At 66.2% G+C, this 17,141-nt stretch overlaps 2 protein-coding genes and 1 long non-coding RNA gene across 5 annotated transcripts; 1 reads left to right on the top strand and 2 right to left on the bottom strand.

Moving 5' to 3' along the window:
* The first annotated feature begins 654 nt into the window (after positions 1-654).
* Positions 655-12,188, top strand: LOC134760164 (uncharacterized). 2 transcript variants are annotated; one of them, XR_010137095.1, is made up of 4 exons: positions 669-963; positions 1,137-1,607; positions 4,423-9,598; positions 10,662-12,188. It is a non-coding gene; the product is annotated as an uncharacterized LOC134760164 (long non-coding RNA). The 2 variants fall into 2 exon arrangements; XR_010137097.1 differs by having other exon boundaries at positions 655-1,607.
* Positions 4,591-7,627, bottom strand: TNFRSF18 (TNF receptor superfamily member 18). Its single transcript, XM_009236005.4, has 5 exons — positions 7,150-7,627; positions 6,138-6,260; positions 5,144-5,231; positions 4,792-4,994; positions 4,591-4,727 (listed from the first exon to the last, which is right to left on the bottom strand). The coding sequence occupies exons 1-5, from the start codon at positions 7,334-7,336 to the stop codon at positions 4,603-4,605; spliced, it is 726 nt and encodes a 241-aa protein (XP_009234280.2). The 5' UTR covers positions 7,337-7,627; the 3' UTR covers positions 4,591-4,602.
* Positions 12,189-12,491: 303 nt separating the features above from the next.
* On the bottom strand, positions 12,492-15,305 carry TNFRSF4 (TNF receptor superfamily member 4). Of its 2 annotated transcripts, XM_024255667.3 has the most exons (7): positions 15,070-15,305; positions 14,688-14,810; positions 14,058-14,159; positions 13,704-13,770; positions 12,898-13,094; positions 12,660-12,788; positions 12,492-12,578 (listed from the first exon to the last, which is right to left on the bottom strand). In XM_024255667.3, the coding sequence occupies exons 1-7, from the start codon at positions 15,212-15,214 to the stop codon at positions 12,508-12,510; spliced, it is 834 nt and encodes a 277-aa protein (XP_024111435.1). In that variant the 5' UTR covers positions 15,215-15,305; the 3' UTR covers positions 12,492-12,507. The 2 variants fall into 2 exon arrangements, with proteins under 2 accessions (XP_024111435.1, XP_054414143.1); XM_054558168.2 differs by having other exon boundaries at positions 12,492-12,788.
* Between the last annotated feature and the right edge of the window lie 1,836 nt (positions 15,306-17,141).

Raw genomic sequence — 17,141 nt, 5'->3', positions numbered from 1 at the left:
CCGCCGATGGTTCTGTTCCCCATGGGCCTGGGGGTTTGCGAGGAGAGCTCTGGTGGCCCGGGGCCTCTGAGGCGTCCACAGCTGCCCACCCCCTCAGCCACCTCCCACCCAGAGAGCTAAAGTGTATGGGCCTCTTCCCGATGGCTGGCTCGAGGCCTCTGTGCCCCCAGGTAGAGACCTGAGGATCGGGGGGCCCCACCCTCCGCATGCCCTGCCCCCGACTCCACACAGTCACGGCCAAGTCGCCAGTCCCTCCTCCTGCCCTGCTCCGCAGCCACGGGGGACTGAGGGGCCAGCAGGGTCTGCCTTGGCCCCGTGGCCAGCCTGCGCTCCACGGGGACGGCAGCTCCATTCCCCGGGACTCGGCGGCCGCGGCACCCCTAGAAGGCACCGTCGGCTGTGGTCTCTGGCCAGCACAGCAGGTGGGGCACAGCCAGGACGCCAGGGAGAGGAGAAGGCAGGACAGAGGGAACTGGGGACCACAGAGGCCAAAGGAGGCCCCAGGTCTCAGAGCCAGTGAGGAACCACCCAGGCCAGGGGCAGCCCTCACCAACATGGTCCTTTCGCTGGGGCCTGGAGTGGGGGTTCCCAGGTGAGGGGCTGGGAACACACCTGTCATTGTGATGGGGTCCCCAGACCCCTCCCAGCAGGTCTGCGGGACCCTCTCGGGGCCAAGGGCAGCAGCGGCCTGTTCTGCAGCCCACTGAGGCCGGGGAGGGGTGAAGCAGGAGGGGCCTGGGAGGGGTGAAGCCTCCATGGCTGGCCAAGCACCCAGGACTTGGTAAATCCACACCTGCTCTTAGGGTTAGGGCCACACTGCCTGCTGGCTTCCAAGGCCACTAACGGCCACATCACCTCGGGGTCCTCCCGACACTGCCCTCTGCTCTTGCTACCCTGTACCCTCCGGCCTCTGCCCTTGGCTCTGCCCCACATGCCTGGTGCTGTGTCACGCCATGATCCCAGGTCAGGACTATATCCCCTGGTGACATTGGAACTGTCCAGCTCCCCTCCCTGTGGCGGGTGGGGTTACACCCCCAGGCTCAGGGGCCCCACGATGTCAGCAGAGGTCACCTGAGCCCGAGGGGACAATGGAACCTTTGCTGCCCCTGGGCCCTGACTGGATGTGTCACCGCCAGGACCCATGAGGAGGGTGCACGCCGGCAGTGGCCTGCCCTGTGGTGACCGAGCCCCACCCCCCCCGCAACCCAGGGCCCCCCGAAGACCTAAGCCGAGGACCCAGATCCTGCTCAGGAGTCCTTGGTGCCCCAAAGAGCCCAAAAGTCAATGAATAAACAAGGTTTCCAGAGAACCCAGGAGCAACGGCCACATCCCCGCCACCCAGCCCATAAGCACTCGTCTGTGAGGCCAGAATGGCATGGACCACCAGGGAGAGGGGGACTGTGGGGCCTGAGTATCTGGCAGTACAAGGTGCTCCCCAATATTCAAGTGAAGTGACCAGCCAGGGGCCACAGGAAAGGCATCAGAACCCCTCGGGGACACGAGAAGTTCAGGCAGGATCGGGGCGCTTCCTGGAGCCTGGGACCCAAGGTGGAGGCTCCTGACAGCTGAACCCCCGCCACCTCCCTCTCCCCCCCTGTCTTCCACAGGTGAGTCCTGGGTCCTGCTGCCAGGTAGGGGACTCAAGGGGAAGGTGTGGGGGATTAAGCTGCCCCCCACTCGGACCCAGGTACAGCCACACACACCCTCCATCCCCACAGCCTCCATCATGGGGCCTGACCAGCACAGACTCTCATCAGCAGCCGGGGCCTGGGGTCTGCTGAGGGCCAGTGGGCCTGCGTGTCTGTTTCAGCTAAAGAGACCTTGGACCCCGGAGGACTCGAGGCTTGCGTGTCCATGGGGGCCCCTGTGCCCCCGCCCCCTCCAGCCCCTCTCCCCTGAGTGTGTCTTTAAGACGGGGACCAGGACAACTGAATTACCAACTCCGGAAAGACCCCCAATTCCTGGTTTCCAGGAAGATGAGATTTTTGAGAGGCAGGGGTCTGCTTCCTCCCCGACGCCAGGCGCCACCGCCTCCCATGAGGGTCACTGGCCGAGAGGAGCTAGCCCTCTCCTGTCCTGTCCTGAGCTCAGCCCAGCATCCGAGGGGACAGCAGTGATGACCCAGGTCCTGGTGAGCGGGCACAGATCCCAGCAGCTGGGGCAGCCGGGGGCCGCCTGTCCCTCGAGGACCCCCCCACCTGTCCTCGGGCTGGGAAAGGCTGTGTCCAGCTCTGTCTGCGAAGGGGCCCCCGCCATAGGTGTCTCTGTCAGCTGCGGGGGGTTCCCGCACGGCCAAGTCCAGATCTCAGTGGAGGGTGGGGAGGGGGCTGGCTGGGAGGGGAGGCTCCGCAGCGGCCGGAAGCACTTCTGGGAACAGAGGTGGCCTCCGGCCCTTTTCTCAAAAGTCCGACCCCAGCGGGAGGTTGGGGCGGCTGCGGTTTTCCGGGCAGATGGAGGCCGCCCCGTGCGAGTGGCTCGGGCTTCCAGGGGGAGCAGAGAGGGGCCCCTCCCGGGGGAGCCGAGACCACTGCGCCCCGAGTGGGAGGGGGCGGCGGCCTCTCCGCGGCGACCCCGGCCCCTTCTCCGCACCCGGCCCCGCCCGACCCTCCGCGCCCTTAGGACCCCCCTCCATAGCGGGCTTGCGCTGCCCTCGGCCTCCCCCACGAAGACCCCCGGAGGCGCCCCCGCCCCCACGCGCGAGTCCCCGCCCGCCTCCCCCGAGCTCCGCGACGCACGCTGGGGCCCCCGCCAGGCCCGGAGGGTCGCGCTCCAGGTGAAGCGCGCGGGGCGGGCCCGGGAGGAGCCGGGGACTCCGGAGACCCCGCCCAGAGCCCGCCCCGCCGCCCGCGGAATCCCCCGCCCGTCCGCTGTGCGTCAGCCCGGCCGCCCCCGCGCTGTCGTTTCCGCGCCGAGGCCCACGCGAGGTCGCCCACGAGGAGTTTCCGCGCTGAGTCAGCCCCGCGACGCGGGCCGCCGGTGTTTTCTGGGGCCGGTGCGGGACAGCCCCGGGGTGGGGGGCGCGTGGGGGGAGCTGGGGCCAGGCGGGGAGGATCCGGGCTGCAGGCAGGAGTGCGCGGGGCAGGGCCCGACCGCTCAGCCGCCCCGGGGATCACACGGGAGGAGCGCGCCGAGCCCAGTACCCAGCCCCGAGCCCAGTACCCAGCCCCGAGCCCAGTACCCAGCCCGAGCCCAGTACCCAGCCTCCAGCCCGGTACCTATCCCCGAGCCCAGTACCCAGCCCCGAGCCCAGTACCCAGCCCCGAGCCCAGTACCCAGCCTCCAGCCCGGTACCTATCCCCGAGCCCAGTACCCAGCCCCGAGCCCAGTACCCAGCCCGAGCCCAGTACCCAGCCCCGAGCCCAGTACCCAGCCTCCAGCCCGGTACCTATCCCCGAGCCCGGTACCCAGCCCCGAGCCCGGTACCCAGCCTCCAGCCCGGTACCCATCCCCGAGCCCGGTACCCATCCCCGAGCCCGGTACCCAGCCCCGAGCCCGGTACCCAGCCCCCAGCCCGGTACCCATCCCCGAGCCCGGTACCCAGCTTCCAGCCCAGTACCCAGCCTCCAGCCCAGTACCCAGCCCCGAGCCCAGTACGCCACAGCACTGAAGGGCCGGGTCCTGCCTCCAGGGCTGAGCACCTTCCCTGGTGTCGCGTGCCACCCTTGGGCTCTCCACACTCCAGGTCCCATGTTGGGGGGGGCGGTGCTGACGTCCCCTCTGCCCCGTCCACCTACTGTGAGCTGGGCCCACCGCCCCACTGGGAGCTGAGCTGGGGGCCAGGTGTGCGGTGCCTCCAGGGTGCTGCTAAGACGCCTGCACCGGCCTGCCCGCCACTCCCCAGCAGCTGAGCGAGCCTGTATCAGATCTCACCTGGAGCCTGGAGCAGGAGGCTGGGCAGGCCGAGGGTGGGATGGTGAGGAGAGAGGGCTGGCCTGGAGACAGGGCCCTCACCACCAGAAAGTGCTGGATGGCACCCAGGGGCTGGCAGGCTGTGTGGCCAGAAACCAGAGACCCAGGGCCACCAGAGAAGAGCCCCCGAATGGGGGAAGCCGCTGAGCCTGTATCCCTGAGGAGCGCTGGGCCCAGGACTGGAATGGCCCCTCCTCGGGCCCCACCCCCACCCGGCCAGGAGTTCCCAGAATGGGCCCTGGCTGCCCTCCGCTTTGCCCCCTGTGAAGGGGACCACGGCCAGGCATGGGCATGGTGCCCCAAAGCCCAGCCCCAGGCACCCCGTCCTCCCCCAGCACCCAGCATGCATCCACTCAGGTCACTGGACAAGTGTTTATTGAAGGCCCCCTGCAGCCAGGTCCTGTGCTGGGCACTGCACACCCACGGACACAGCCTCCCGTCGTAAGACCCCACCCCAGCAGGGCCAGCAAGGGAGGAAGGGGCCATGACTGTGTCTGTCTCTCCCTCCTGCAGGGCCCAGCCGCAGCCGCCGACCTGCATGGTCCAGGGCGCTGGTCACTGCCACCTTCCTGCACCCACTTCTGCTGCCAGGGGAGCAGGGCCCGGCCCAGAGCAGAACGCAGAGCCCCTGCGGCCTGGGGAGCTCCTGGGGAGGGGCTGGCTGCGGTGGGCGGCCCCGGAGGACGGCCAGGCTCACACCCACGGGTCTCCCAGGCGCCCCTTCTCCTCTGCCGATCGCTCGCCCCGCTCTTCCTCGGGGAACTGGCAGCTGCTGGCGTCTTCAGTCAACGGCGGCACCTCCAGCAGCAGCTGGGTCTCTGCAGGGGGCCACGGTCAGCGGGCAGCCATGCCCCCACCTCCCCCCACCAGGCTGTGACAGACCTCGGGGCCACATGCGCTGACTCCTCAGCTGCCAGACGTGCAGTCCAAGCTGGGCCGAGGTCAGGAGGAGGACGCAGGCAGCCACGGCCAGGAGGACGACAGTCGGCCACCCAAGCGGCTCTGCCGGCGGGGACCCTGGGACGCACACGGCGTTGTGGGTCTTGTTCCCAGGGAACACGGTGAGAAACCCGAACTGGGTGCAGCTGGAATACACGACACGGCCTCCGATCAGGCCCCGGCTCTTGCCCTCGGTGCTGACTGGGGCTCACCACAGTGCAAGGGACAGGAGAGGACCCTTCCTTAGAGTGGGCCTGGACCACCCGGCCGCCGGCAGGACCCACCCGGGACTCACTCTGTCCAAGGTTTGCAGCGGCCTTCGTGGCCCCCGGAGAAGGTCCCCGAGGCACAGTCGATACACCGGAAGCCAAAACTGAATTTCCCTGGTTGGGGGTGGGGTCGGGGGTGTGAGGGGAGGGAGAGAGGGAGGGAGGCTGGTGGAGTTGCTGGGATGGATGAGGAGGGCATCAGGCCAGTGCAGGGGTCCATCTGGGGTCTGGGTGCTGAGTAGAATGCCCCCCGCCATCATCCATTCAACAGAGTTCTTCATGGCCCAGGACTGGGGCCCATGTCTGGCCGTCCCAGGTGGGGCGTCTGGGGTGGGGCCCAGTGAGGGCACCTGGGGGAGGTGCGCAGAGTGCAGTGGGCCTGCCAGGGAGGGGAAAGGCCTGCCCATTGGGGGCTGAGGGTGGGCAGAAGCCAGGCAGGACCCAGTAGAACAGAGGGTGGAGAACAGTGAGGGTCCCAGAGAGAGTGAGGCTGGGTCCCAGTTGACCCCAGACCCTGCCCCGTCCAACCTCACACAACCTCCCCGGTTGTAACTCCTCCCAGCCCCCATGTGCCCAGCCTGGCCTCTCCTGTCAGGTAAACAAGCTGCTAAGAGGACTTGAGCTGCTCCTTCCAGAACAGGGTGCAGCCCCAGGCCCCAGACAGGACTCTGGGGGGCACACGGCAGGCTCTTTCAGTATTCGGTGAGGACAGACAGGATGGGTGTTCCGGGCCTGAGAGCCAGACAGCTCCTGGAACCCACCCCCACCCCCCGCAGGGTTCTCACAGCCCTCGTGCTGGATGGAGAAGCCCAGGCCGAGAAAGCAGGGACAGGACACCCCCAGAGCTGCATGGCCCGTGGTGCCTGAGCATGGCCTGGCCTGCCCAGCCTCACAGGACCCAGGACCTCGGACCCCACACACCACACGTCCTCGCCGGACACCTGCGCCGACGAGCTCTGCCTCGGGCCCTAGTGGAACCCCTGGCCTGTGTGGATTCCCAGAGGCACCTCCAGGACTTACCCTGGGACTGTATCCCCTGGCCTGGGGGGCAAGGGTGGTGCCGGCAGGTCGTGCAGCAAGGGTCTCCGCAGTGGAATTCAGGCTGGACACACACGCAGTCCCATTCGGAACAGCACTCCTCGCCTGGGCAGGAGACAGGCCAGCCCCCCAGCAGCTGGGCTGAGGCCCCTCCTCCTCAGGCCTCCCCTCGGCCCTCCAGGGGAGTGAGGTTGTCTGTTCTCCACCCACAGTTGGCTCCAGGGAGCAGAGGGCTCCTGGCTGGGAGTCCGGACCCTGGGTTTGTCCAGCTGTCTCTTTCTCCTGGGGACATGTGGCCTGGCTACTCCCCCTTTGCGCCCCACAGCTGCCCCTGCCCAGGTGCTGACTCCATATGCAACCAGGAGCTGCCCCTGCGGGACCCAGGGGTGGCCCCCAGCAGTGCACAGTCCCCTGGAGGCCCGTCGACACCTCAGAGGCCGCCTGCCTGGTGTCCGGGCGCTGCTGTCCCCACCACCAGCCACACTGGGCCTCCGGACAGAGCCTCCCTTCCCAACCCACAGGCCCTGGAGGAAGAAGCTCTGGGGTGACTTCCCTGCCAGCTTCCTCTCCAGACCAGCCGTGTCAACTGAACCCTTACCCCCAGGTGCAGGTCAGAGGCAGGCAGCAGGCCAGACGGTGGTGCAGGGGGGCCCTCAACTGGGCAGGAGGGGGCTGGGCGATGGCCAAGGGCTCACGACCCACCTAGCAGGACCTGGAACAGCCAGCGTCCTCGGGACCCCAGACCCCTCTTGAGGGCGCTCCCACCTGGCTCACCCCTGCTCCTCGCCGCCGGGGCCACTGGCTGCAGCTGGCACGCCTCCGCCTCCCTCTGGGATCCTGCCTCCCTCCGGAAGGTTCCGGCCGCTGGCGGCCGTGTGCCCTCCCTCCTTAGACCTCAGCAGCGCCGGTCTGAGCTCGGGAAGGGGGCGCCCGCCCGTCCCGGCTTCTGCGCCGCGCCTTGGCCGTCCCCGTTAAGTAAACGCGGTTTACTTACCCGGGTAATCGCGGCAGCAGCGCGTCGCCTGAACGCGGCAGCAGCGCAAGTCCGTTCCCGTCCCAAGCAGGAGGCGCCCAGGGCCGCACCCGGGACCCCCAGTGGGGTGCTGACCCAGGCTGAGGGCGCACAGCAGCGCCAGGCCGCACAGGGCCCCAAACGCGCCCATCGCCCCATGCTGTGCCATGCTCGAGTTTCAAGAGCCCACAGCAAGTTGGACACGCCCCGTCCCCGTCCTCACCCGCCCTGCCTGGAGGTGACTGGGACTGTTCATGACCTGAGAATCCCGACCCAGGTGAAACGCCTGTGAGGAGTGGGTGTGGACGCCGCGGACACAGCCCGGTCCTCCGCAGGTCGCCGGCAGGGGCGGGGAAACCAGGCTGGCAGGGATCAGAAAGGTTTTCTATGCAAAGTCTGCGGCCACATTGGTAGGCCCCAGTGCAGGGGGCGGCGTTTAGCACCTTGTCTCATGGGGGCCACCTGGAGGGCGAGACTCAGGCAATCACCCCTCCATCCCACTGCCTCTGGGTGGTATCTGTGAGTCCCCGAGAGGTCTCCACAAACTCTGGCCACCCCCAGAGAGCCTCAGCCACGGAGCCCCGCGCTGGGGAACCCCACAGAATGGGGACAGGGACCCCTCAGCTTAGCGCACCCTACCTGGCCGGCTTCGGGTGTGAAACTCACCATGGGCTGCAGGCCTGTGGGCTCCCCTCCCCCTTGCTTACTGCTCTCCAGGACCCCCCTCAGGCCAACCCAGGAAGCTCCCCGGGGCTTGGGAGGGGCACCAGGAGGAGCTGGTGGGGAGATGAGAGGGTGCTGGCGCCTCCTCAGGTCAGTGTCAGCCACCCCCGCAGACACCCGAGGGTCAGCGTCAGCCGCCCCCGCGGGCACCCAGGGCCCAGGGCAGAGCGACCTGCCGGATCTGCCACATCTCAGGCTCCCACCCAGGTCTCTCTGAGCCACCTTCATCCGTCACACCAGACAGATCCGGGTCCTGGAGGGAGTCGAGGGGGAGCCCCTCGCAGAGCTCTCGGGAGGCTGTCCTATGTCTCTCTGAGCCTCAGTTTCCCCTGTGGGCACCGAGGGGTTCTGGGACCCTGCCTGCACCAGGAAGCCTCCCTGGATTGCCCAGCCCTGCTTCTGCGCCGTCCAGCACAGGTGGAGACCCCCATGAATGCTGGGGACGGGGGCTCTCGGGAACGTGAGCGTGGCTGTGCCCACAGCTGGATGTGGTTCCACACCCCTTTGAGACCTGCAGCCACCGCCTCACCCTGTAAGGCGGTTCCTCCTTTTCCAAGGTAAATGACAGGAATTAGCTGTTTGTGACACCCTGGAGTTCTCAAATCCAAGATGTAGGAGCCTGCCTTGGAGAGGCAGCCCTCAGACACTGCAGAAAAGGAAGGGGTCTCTGCAGCTCCAGGCTGCCCGGACTCTCAGAAGGAAAGGGGTGGGGCCAGCTGGGCCTGGGGGCCTTTGAGAGGCCTGGAGATCTTCAGTCCCTAGGCTGGGAGGGGGTCTGGGCCCCTGGATAGAAAAAGGTGCCATCAGTGGCTCACGCCTGTAATCCCCAGCATTTTGGAAGGCCAAGGTGGGCCTCGGATCACCTGAGGTCAGGGGTTCGAGACCAGCCTGACCAACATGGAGAAACCCCATCTCTACTAAAAATACAAAAAAAATGAGCCAGGCGTGGTGGTGCATGCCTGTAATCCCAGCTACTCGGGAGGCTGAGGCAGGAGAATTGCTTGAACCGGAGAGGCAGAGGTTGCGGTGAGCCGAGATGGTGCCATTGCACTCCAGCCTGGGGGACAAGAGCAAAACTCTGTCCCCCCCCAAAACAAAACAAACAAAAAAAAGGCGCCATCAGACCCGGACGCCAGGCGAAGGTGCTCAGGGAGGAGACCCGGGGCAGGCTCTGCACCAGCACGAGCTCACCCCCAATCCTGGTGAGCACCAGTAGACGGCAGCCCGAGAAGATGCCATGCGTCCCCTGTAAGTAACACTCGTCAGTCACACCGCTGCACTCCAGCCTGGGTGACAGAGCAAGACTCCATCACAAAAAATAAAGAAAGAATGCTCATCAGAGCACACGGTGTGAGTCATCCGTCTAGAGGCAGGGACAGAGTTAAAGGGGCGAGCAGTTTATGGCGCCAAGTGGGAGGTGGCCAGTGGGCAGAGGAGCCCCTCCCCGCCGCCCCGTGGCGCAGCTGACACTTGGAACAGCCCGAGCAGCTCGCCACACAGGGTGGTCCCCGGAGGGGCTGCAGGGGTGTGACGTCCACCCTCCCATCCCTCTCTCCGCAGAAAGCCCCTCCCCGGCTCCCCGTGACTCCTATCCTTGGGCTGCGAAGCTGGAGGTGACTTGTTCATCTTATTTTCCGGTATTTTGTGAGCACCTCACCAGTGACACAAATGACGAGGCGTTCACACAGCAGAGCAGCCCACGGGCCAGGTGAGGTACAGCCCTTGCGTGCGTCCAAAAGGGCAGCTGTGGGGCCCCAGGGGGAGGGTGCAGATGGGCACCGAGCCAGAGCTCAGGCAGGGCCTGGGGCACAGATGGCACAGAAGTTGCCAGCAGAGATGGCGTCAGGCGAGGGGGCGGGGAGGGTGAGCACCGAGACCAAGAGGAGGTGGCCCCGTGTCTATCTGGGGTTGCGGCAGGGGGTCCTGCTGGGGAGTAAGTCCCACAGGGCCTGGGGGGTGCTGTGTCCAGAGGGGAGGAGACAGGAAGCGATGGGTGTGGGCCCCAGGTTTGGGGAGGAGGCCCGTTTCCCACAGCCTTTGACCTGCCGGCCACACGGGATCTGGCCACTCCAGTCCTGGCCACCTGACCCCTTCCTCCACCCACCCGCCATCCTGTCTGCAGGCCTGGCCTCGCCTGCCCCACAGGGCGGGGGCGGGGGCCTCTCAGAGGCGTGGCCCCAACCCTGTGCAGGGTCTGCAGGCTGAACCGTGTGCAGGAACCCGGGGAACTCAGTGAAGGTGCTGGGTGGGGGACTGGATGGCCTCTGACTTCCCTGTGCTGCGGGGGGAGGCTTGTGGTTGGCAGAGAGTGGGTGGAAGATAGAGGTTTGAGGAGAGAGAGACACGGGGGAGAAAACCAGCTGCAGAGGCAGGAGGGGTCCAGGGCAGCCCGAGGCCAGAGATGGGCGTCTTCCTTACAGCCACCTGTGGTCCCGGCACCTTGGGCTGCTGTGAGTGGCGCCTGGCGCTCCCAATGTGCACCCCCGAGGCCGGTTCCCCACTTCCAGGACACCGGCGGGGGCGAGCCATCCGCCAGGCACAGGAGGCCTGGACAGCCGTGAGCAGCGCGCACTGTTAGAGGACGCAGGGAGAGGGAAGGCTGGCCCAGGGACGCTGTGTGTGGCAGCAGGTGCAGCTGCGGGGCTGGGCCACACCAGCCACGGTGGCCGGAGCGTCCAGGCCGTGCCAGGCCCTCAGCAAAACCTTCCATGAGGCTTCATGTGTTTCTTCTTAAGTAATTTTTTTAAATTTCATTTTATTTTTTTTTTCAGTCACGTCTCACTGCAGCCTCCATCTCTTGGACTCAAGTGATCCTCCCGCCTCAGCCTCCCAAGTAGCCGGGACCACCAGCATGCACCACCACACCCGGCTGATTTTTTCTATTTTTCATAGAAAAAGGGTCTTGCCATGTTACCCAGGCAGGTCTCAAACTCCTGAGCTCAGACAATCATCTCGCCTCAGCCTCCCAAAGTGCTGGGATTCTAGGCATGAGCCACCGTGACCGGCCTCAGCTGTGTGTTCTTGCTCATGAGTGCAGTGAGGGCCAGGCGTGGTGGCTCACACCTGGAATCCCAGCACTCCAGGGAGCCGAGGCAGGTGGATCACTTGAGGTCAGGAGTTCAAGACCAGCTTAGCCAACGTGGTGAAACCCTGTCTCTAATAAAATACAAAAATTAGCCGGGTGTGGTGTTGGGTGCCTGTAGTCCCAACTACTTGGGAGGATGAGGCAGCCGAATTGCTTGAACCCGGGAGGCAGAGGTTGGTAAGCTGAGATCATGCCACTGCACTCCAGCCTGGGTGACAGAGCAAGACTCCGGCAAAAAAAAAAAAAAGAAAGAAAAAAGCGCAGTGAGACGTCTTAGCCCTCGGGAGTGTTTCACTTCAGCCCCTGACGTCTGTTAAGCACAACGGTGGCAAACAGGCACCTCCACCTCCCGAGGGACACAGGCGTTGCTTGGACGCCTGGGGTGTCTTCCCTGCGGGAAGCCTGCAGGGCTGCTCCCGCCTTGTTCCCGAGCTGTGGCCTCGGGCGTGACTGGCGCTCAGGGGAGCAGGCTCTGTGCTGCTCGAAGGATACCCCACTCCCAGACACCAGCTTGAGAGGATTCCCGCGTGGCCGGGGACGGCCCCGGGGCCTTGGGAGCATCTCTGGACACCCGTGGTGTGAGCCAGGGAGCTGGGAGCTCATCTGAACACGCCAGCACTCGCGCATCCACGCTGCTGGCGGACGCCTGGGTTTCTCCACTGTGGGGCCATGTTACATGAAGTCGTTGTGGACATTCTCGTTCAGATCCCAGGACTCTTGGTGGCGGGGTAAGTGCGCAGGAGTGGGACGGCCGGGGCCCAGGGTGGACAGAAGGTTGGCTCAAGCAGAAACTGTGGTTTCCAAGGTGACTGTCCCCCTGGACACCTATGGCAGGGACATAGGGGCCGTGTGGGCCCTTGCAGGGACTCCTCGGGGTGCTCAGGGGCCCTGGGACCCCCTCCCAGGTGCAGCAGGGGGTGGGCGTAGGTGTGGAGGGGAAGAGGAGCAGGTCTCTACACTCCTTCTCCAAGGACACAGAGCCCCAGGGGTCAGCCACTCCCAAGCTCCTTGGGCGACCTGGGGCTCAGGGGCCGGCGGCCTTTGTCAGCGCCTGGCCAGGAACCTCCACCCCAGGCGGCCTTGGGCCTGAGCTTTCTCAATCACTCTCCCCGCTCCCCACTCAATCTGGAACTTGCACCCAGGGACCAACCTCCAGGGTCCCATTTGACCCTGCTACCCTCTACCTCCACCCTGGCCCAAGACCCTCCAGCCAGAGGCGGGCACGGCCCAAGCCTCCCAAGACCCTCTCCAGCCAGAGGCGGGCACGGCCCAAGCCTCCATGCCACAGGTGTGCAGCCCACAGTGCTGATCAGAGACTCCCATCTGCCAAGGTTTTTATTGTGGTCCCGCGGGGCAGGAGGTATGCATGGCATACGTAAGCAGAGAGCCGGAGGCAGCCAGTGGCACCTAGAACGGCGCAGAGTTGGCCCAGGAGCGTGGCGGGGCGGGCGGCCTGCACCTGCCCTGCTCGCCCAGCAGACCCTCCGGGCTCCAGCCTGGCGGGGCCCAGCGTCCACCTTGGTGGGCCCAGGTCAGATCTTGGCCAGGGTGGAGTGGGCGTCGGCCTGCTCCTCTTGGATGGGGGTCCGGAAACTGCCTCCCCCTGGGGAGGAAAAAAGAAGGAGAGATTGGTGGGTGGGCCTCACCCGCCAGGAGCAGTGCGGCGGGGCCACGAGGCACTCACCAGGGGGCTTGTGGGCATCGGGGGGCAGCTTCTGGTCCCTCCGGAGCAGGTACAGGGCCAGCAGGATGGCCAGGGGGCCCAGCAGCCCCAGCACCAGGCCCAGGCCCAGGATGGCGGCAACCGCACGGCCTGCAGGAAGGGGTCTGCTGGGTGGGGTCCACAGGAGGGGCCCCCATGCCGCCCTCCCCTCCTCCTATTTGGGTTGGGGGCCCCGCTGGGCTGGGCCAGGCGCCCTTACCCCCGGGGACCTCCACAGGCCGGGTGGAGGGTCCCTGTGAGGTTCTGGGCCAGGCTTCAGTGGGCTGGACAGTGGTGGGCCTGGCCGGGGGGCCGTGGGTCTCCTGGGGCTGCATGGCCGGGGGGTCCCTGTCCTCACAGATGGCGTCCGAGCTATTGCTGGCCGGCTGCAGGGTGCGCTTCCCGGCCAAGGTGCAGCTGTGGGGGAACACGGGGTGTTGCTCAGGCCAGAAACCCCCTGGGACCCGGGAGATGCAGTGGGGATAACAGGGTCCGCGCTGGCCAGCCACAGGCAGCGTCTACCACAGACACCAGGCCAGTGGCAGCCAAGGACGCTGCCCAGCCCCACGGGTCCCCCACAGGGGCCTCCAAGGCCACACACCCTTCTCCCACATCTACACCACCTACCGGCACCTCCCTGTCGTGTGCCCCCAGGGCCTCCCAGCTGCAGAGGGTGAGGGTCCCACACACCCAGCTCCACCCACAGGGACAGGCTGCCCCCAGGCAGCAGCTTCCTGCTCCCCAACCAGGTCCAGCCACACAGCCAGGGCCCCAGAGCCACCAGCACCTCCCCTTCCCCCAAAACTGCCCCCACCCCTCCGCCCCTCCCAGCTCCCACCAGCCCCTCCACCCCACCTGCCCCTCCCAGCTCCCCAGCTCCTCCGCCCTCCTAACCCACCCCCCCAGCCCCTCCCAGCCCTTCCCAGCTCCCCAGCTCCTCCGCCCTCCTAACCACCCCCAGCCCCTCCCAGCCCCTGGCCCCTCTGCCCCTCCCAGCCCCTCCCAGCCCCTGGCCAGGCCCCTCACTTGGTCCAGGGCTTGCAGGCCTGGTTGTCGCCCGGGGAGAAGTGCCCTGGAGGGCAGGGGGCACAGTCTGCAACAAAGATAGGGTGGTCAGGGGCTGCCCACAGGCCCCGGGTGCTGGGGATATGGGGCAGAGCCTGTGGGGCAGGCACTTGCCCCCCATGGCCGGGTGGTGGGTTTGGCTTCTGGAAGCCCTCTCTGCCCACATCCCACCCGTGGGCCCTGACCCGGGAGCTTGGTCTTGAGGATGCCAGAGGAGGCACCGGTGGGGCCAGGTCCCTGCGGCCCACGGCCCATCTGCGTCACAGACAGCCGCTATGCACACCCCCAACCGCCGGCCGCAGCCACCGAGCTCACCAACTCCAGGCTTGTAGCTGTCCAGGGGCTGGGTGCCCGCCCGGCAGCGGCAGACCGTGTCCTGTGTGGCCGTGCACGGCTGCTTCCGCTCACTCCCACTTCCTGAGCAGGGGCCGGATGGGGGGGTGGTCAGGTGGGGGCTGTGGACAGGGTCCTCAGGAAGGGTGGACACTGGAGGACAGGTTGGCCTCCCCACCACACAGAGGGCCAGCAGCCCCCGAGGCTCCTGGGCCCTCCCTTCCTGGCCACAACCTGGGGCTGGTCCTGTAGCAGCCCCAGCCACCCTTCCCTACCCCTCCACCGCCTCCAGCCGCCAGCCCCGCCTGCGGCAGGGTCTCCATGGCCTAACCCCTCAGCCTCACTGCTCAGGCCAGCAAGGCCAGGCCACATGGCCAGCATGGTCTCCCCGAGTCCACGTGGCCTGGGCCGAGTCTGGGCCCCTGGAAGGAGAGGGGGTGCCCCTGGGAGACGCCTCAGCTCCTCGAAGGACCCCAGTGGCGGAGCAGACCCCGCTGTGGTTTGAGGTTCGTTTCTGCGGCTGTGGGGGCCCCATGCTGCTGCGTGGGAATGTGGGTGGCAGGCTGCCGCCCCCCGTGCTGGGTGGGGCTGTGGGGCCAGGTGGGAGCTCACTGAGGTTACACCACGTGCAGGGCTTGCACGGCTTGGAGCTGACCACGTCGTTGTAGAAGCCCGGCCCGCACGGACGGCACACTGTGTTCTGGGAGCGGCTGCAGCGGCTCATCATCCCGTTGCCTGCAGCAGAGGCCGGCGTCAGGCAGCAGTCAGGCCCCAGGCTCGCGCCCGTGGACCCCCCACGCGGCTCCTCTGCTTGGCCGGCGTCAGGCAGCAGTCAGGCCCCAGGCTCGCGCCCGTGGACCCCCCACGCGGCTCCTCTGCTTGGCCGGCCCCTCGCCCGCCCCCTCCCCAGGACCAGCCTCCTGGCTGGCCCATCCCTGCCCCAGCCCCTAGTCCCTGGAGTGCCCGTGTGTGGCGACCCCTCCTGAGGCCTCACCTGGCCTGCACTCGTGGCAGCACCGGTCGTTGCTGGGGTAGGTGTCCCCGACACAGTGGAGCCCCGTCGCGGTGCTCAGCCCCAGGCCCAGGAGGAGCAGAGCCGCACACGGCCCCCGGCCCAGCCGCCGAGCCCCCACGCACATCCTCGTCTCTGCTGTCGCCACGGTCTGGGTTTTCCTTGCGGGGTGTGGCTATAAGGACTGTGGAGGAGGGGAGGGGAGAGGGGAGGAGGGCAGAGGAGGCGGGAGGAGGAAGGTGGCAGGCCGGAGACCCTGGTTATGGGCTGGGCACAAAGGCGGGGTCTGGGCACCCCCAGCATTGGCTTATTCTGCCTTCTGACCTCTTCTGCCCAAGACCACCGTGTTCAGACCCCAGGGCACAGTAGGGCCTGGCCTGCGGCTCGACCCTCAGCAAAAAGGTCCATGGAGCACGTGGGTAAACTGAGGCAGCACTGAGTCAGGAGAGGCAACTCTTCAGTCTGGACCTTCAGGGCTGTGGCACTGCTGGAGCATGGTCCCCCTTGTATGCCCAAGACTAGCTCTGAGCAGCAGTGACCACAACCATGGTAAGACAAGACACCCGTGGCCAGGCGCTGTGGCTCACGCCTGTAATCCCAGCACTTTGGGAGGCCAAGGCGGGTAGATCACCGGAGGTCAGGAGTTCAAGACCAGTCTGGCCAACATGGCGAAATCCCATCTCTACTAAAACTACAAAAATTATTCAGGTGTGGTGGCGGGCGCCTGTAATCCCAGCTAGTCGGGAGGCTGAGGTAGCAGAATCACTTGAACCCGGGAGACAGAGATTGCAAAGCAGAGATCGCGCCACTGCACTCCAGCCTGGGCGACAGAGTGAGACTCCATCTCAAAAAAAAAAAAAAAAAGACACCCGTGACCAGGGCCCACACTGAGTGTGCCTGAGCACGGCAGGTGTCTGTGGCTGAACTGTGCCCCTTAAATTCCTGTGTGGAAGCCCTAACCCCCATGTGGCAGTGTTTGAAGACAGGCCTCTGGGGAGGTGGTGAGGGTGGGTCCTGGATGGCCTGGCACACACGGGCACGCAGGCAGGTTTCCGCCTTCTATGCAAACAGCTCTCAGGTTCCAGGGTTGCGCAGAGGACGCGAACTGCCCGGAGAGCTGGGGAGCAGGTGCGGGGCTGGGGGCTCCCTGGGCCCCTTCTGCACCTTTCAAGTAACTGTGACCAGCCTGTGATTATCCAAAAGTTCATTTTTGAAGTTGCAAGTGGAGAGGGGCCTCTAGGAACAGAGCAGCAGGGAAGGGGCTGGAAATCCCCTCCTCCCAGGAGCACAGGAAACAGCTGCCTGCCCTCGGCCCACCCATGGGGAAATTCCCAGCCATGGAGGCCGCTGGGCCTGGAGGGGGAGGGAGTGGAGGGAGAGGCCACCTGCCCTCTGACTGAGGGTCCCTAAGTTGGTCACCCTCCCCACACCCCCACAAGTAGAGAGGATCCTGGAAGGGCTCAGAGCATCCCAGATAGTGTGTGTACCTGCATGTGCACACCCCAACCCAGGTGGGCAGAGGAGGAAAGTTCTGGCATTTTCTGGAAGGTTCCACCCAGCGTTCACAAGGGTTTCCCACTGACAGTGAGAAAAAGCTTACATTTGCAATTGGTTCTTTGGAGGTTCAGGTGAACTGGGCGTCTTGGGCAACACTGCTCTCCTGGGGCCTAAGTGGCCACATCTGCCCACAGGTACAGTGAGTGGGGCCCGTGCACCATGGAGAGGGCACCCCCAGTGCATTGCTGGCACCTGCAGTGGCCCCAGGATGGGGCATGGCCCTTCCTGTTTGAAGCTGCCCAGGAAGCTCAGGTCTCCTTGTCCTGGGCTTAAGGTCACAGGTCCAGGGAAGCCCCGCTGTATCCATGGAACCGGGTGTGGAGTGGCCACAGGAGGCTGGACACTGACCCAGAGCTCAGGACTCCCAAGGTCGGCAAGGCAGCCTGCAGCTCAAACCACATCCCCAGGGGCTGGGCTCCCCACTCCACACAGTGGTGTCACGGGCAGCACAGAGCAGCCCGTGAGTGGCCGCTGCTCCTCTAGTACCAGAGTGGAGC

Source organism: Pongo abelii, chromosome 1, assembly GCF_028885655.2.
Source record: "Pongo abelii isolate AG06213 chromosome 1, NHGRI_mPonAbe1-v2.0_pri, whole genome shotgun sequence".
In the NCBI taxonomy this organism is placed as follows: domain Eukaryota; kingdom Metazoa; phylum Chordata; class Mammalia; order Primates; family Hominidae; genus Pongo; species Pongo abelii.
This window is presented reverse-complemented; position numbering and strand designations above follow the sequence as displayed.

Coding starts and splice junctions, on each gene's coding strand:
- TNFRSF4 (XM_054558168.2), bottom strand. CDS start 15,214: ATGTGCGTGGGGGCTCGGCGGCTGGGCCGGGGGCCGTGTGCGGCTCTG. Junction 14,811..15,069: donor CTGCCACGAGTGCAGGCCAG/GTGAGGCCTCAG, acceptor CCTCTGCTGCAG/GCAACGGGATGATGAGCCGC. Junction 14,160..14,687: donor CTGCACGTGGTGTAACCTCA/GTGAGCTCCCAC, acceptor GCCCCTGCTCAG/GAAGTGGGAGTGAGCGGAAG.
- TNFRSF18 (XM_009236005.4), bottom strand. CDS start 7,336: ATGGCACAGCATGGGGCGATGGGCGCGTTTGGGGCCCTGTGCGGCCTG. Junction 5,232..6,137: donor CCAGGGGATACAGTCCCAGG/GTAAGTCCTGGA, acceptor ACCCCCAACCAG/GGAAATTCAGTTTTGGCTTC. Junction 4,995..5,143: donor CGCTGCAAACCTTGGACAGA/GTGAGTCCCGGG, acceptor CGTGTATTCCAG/CTGCACCCAGTTCGGGTTTC.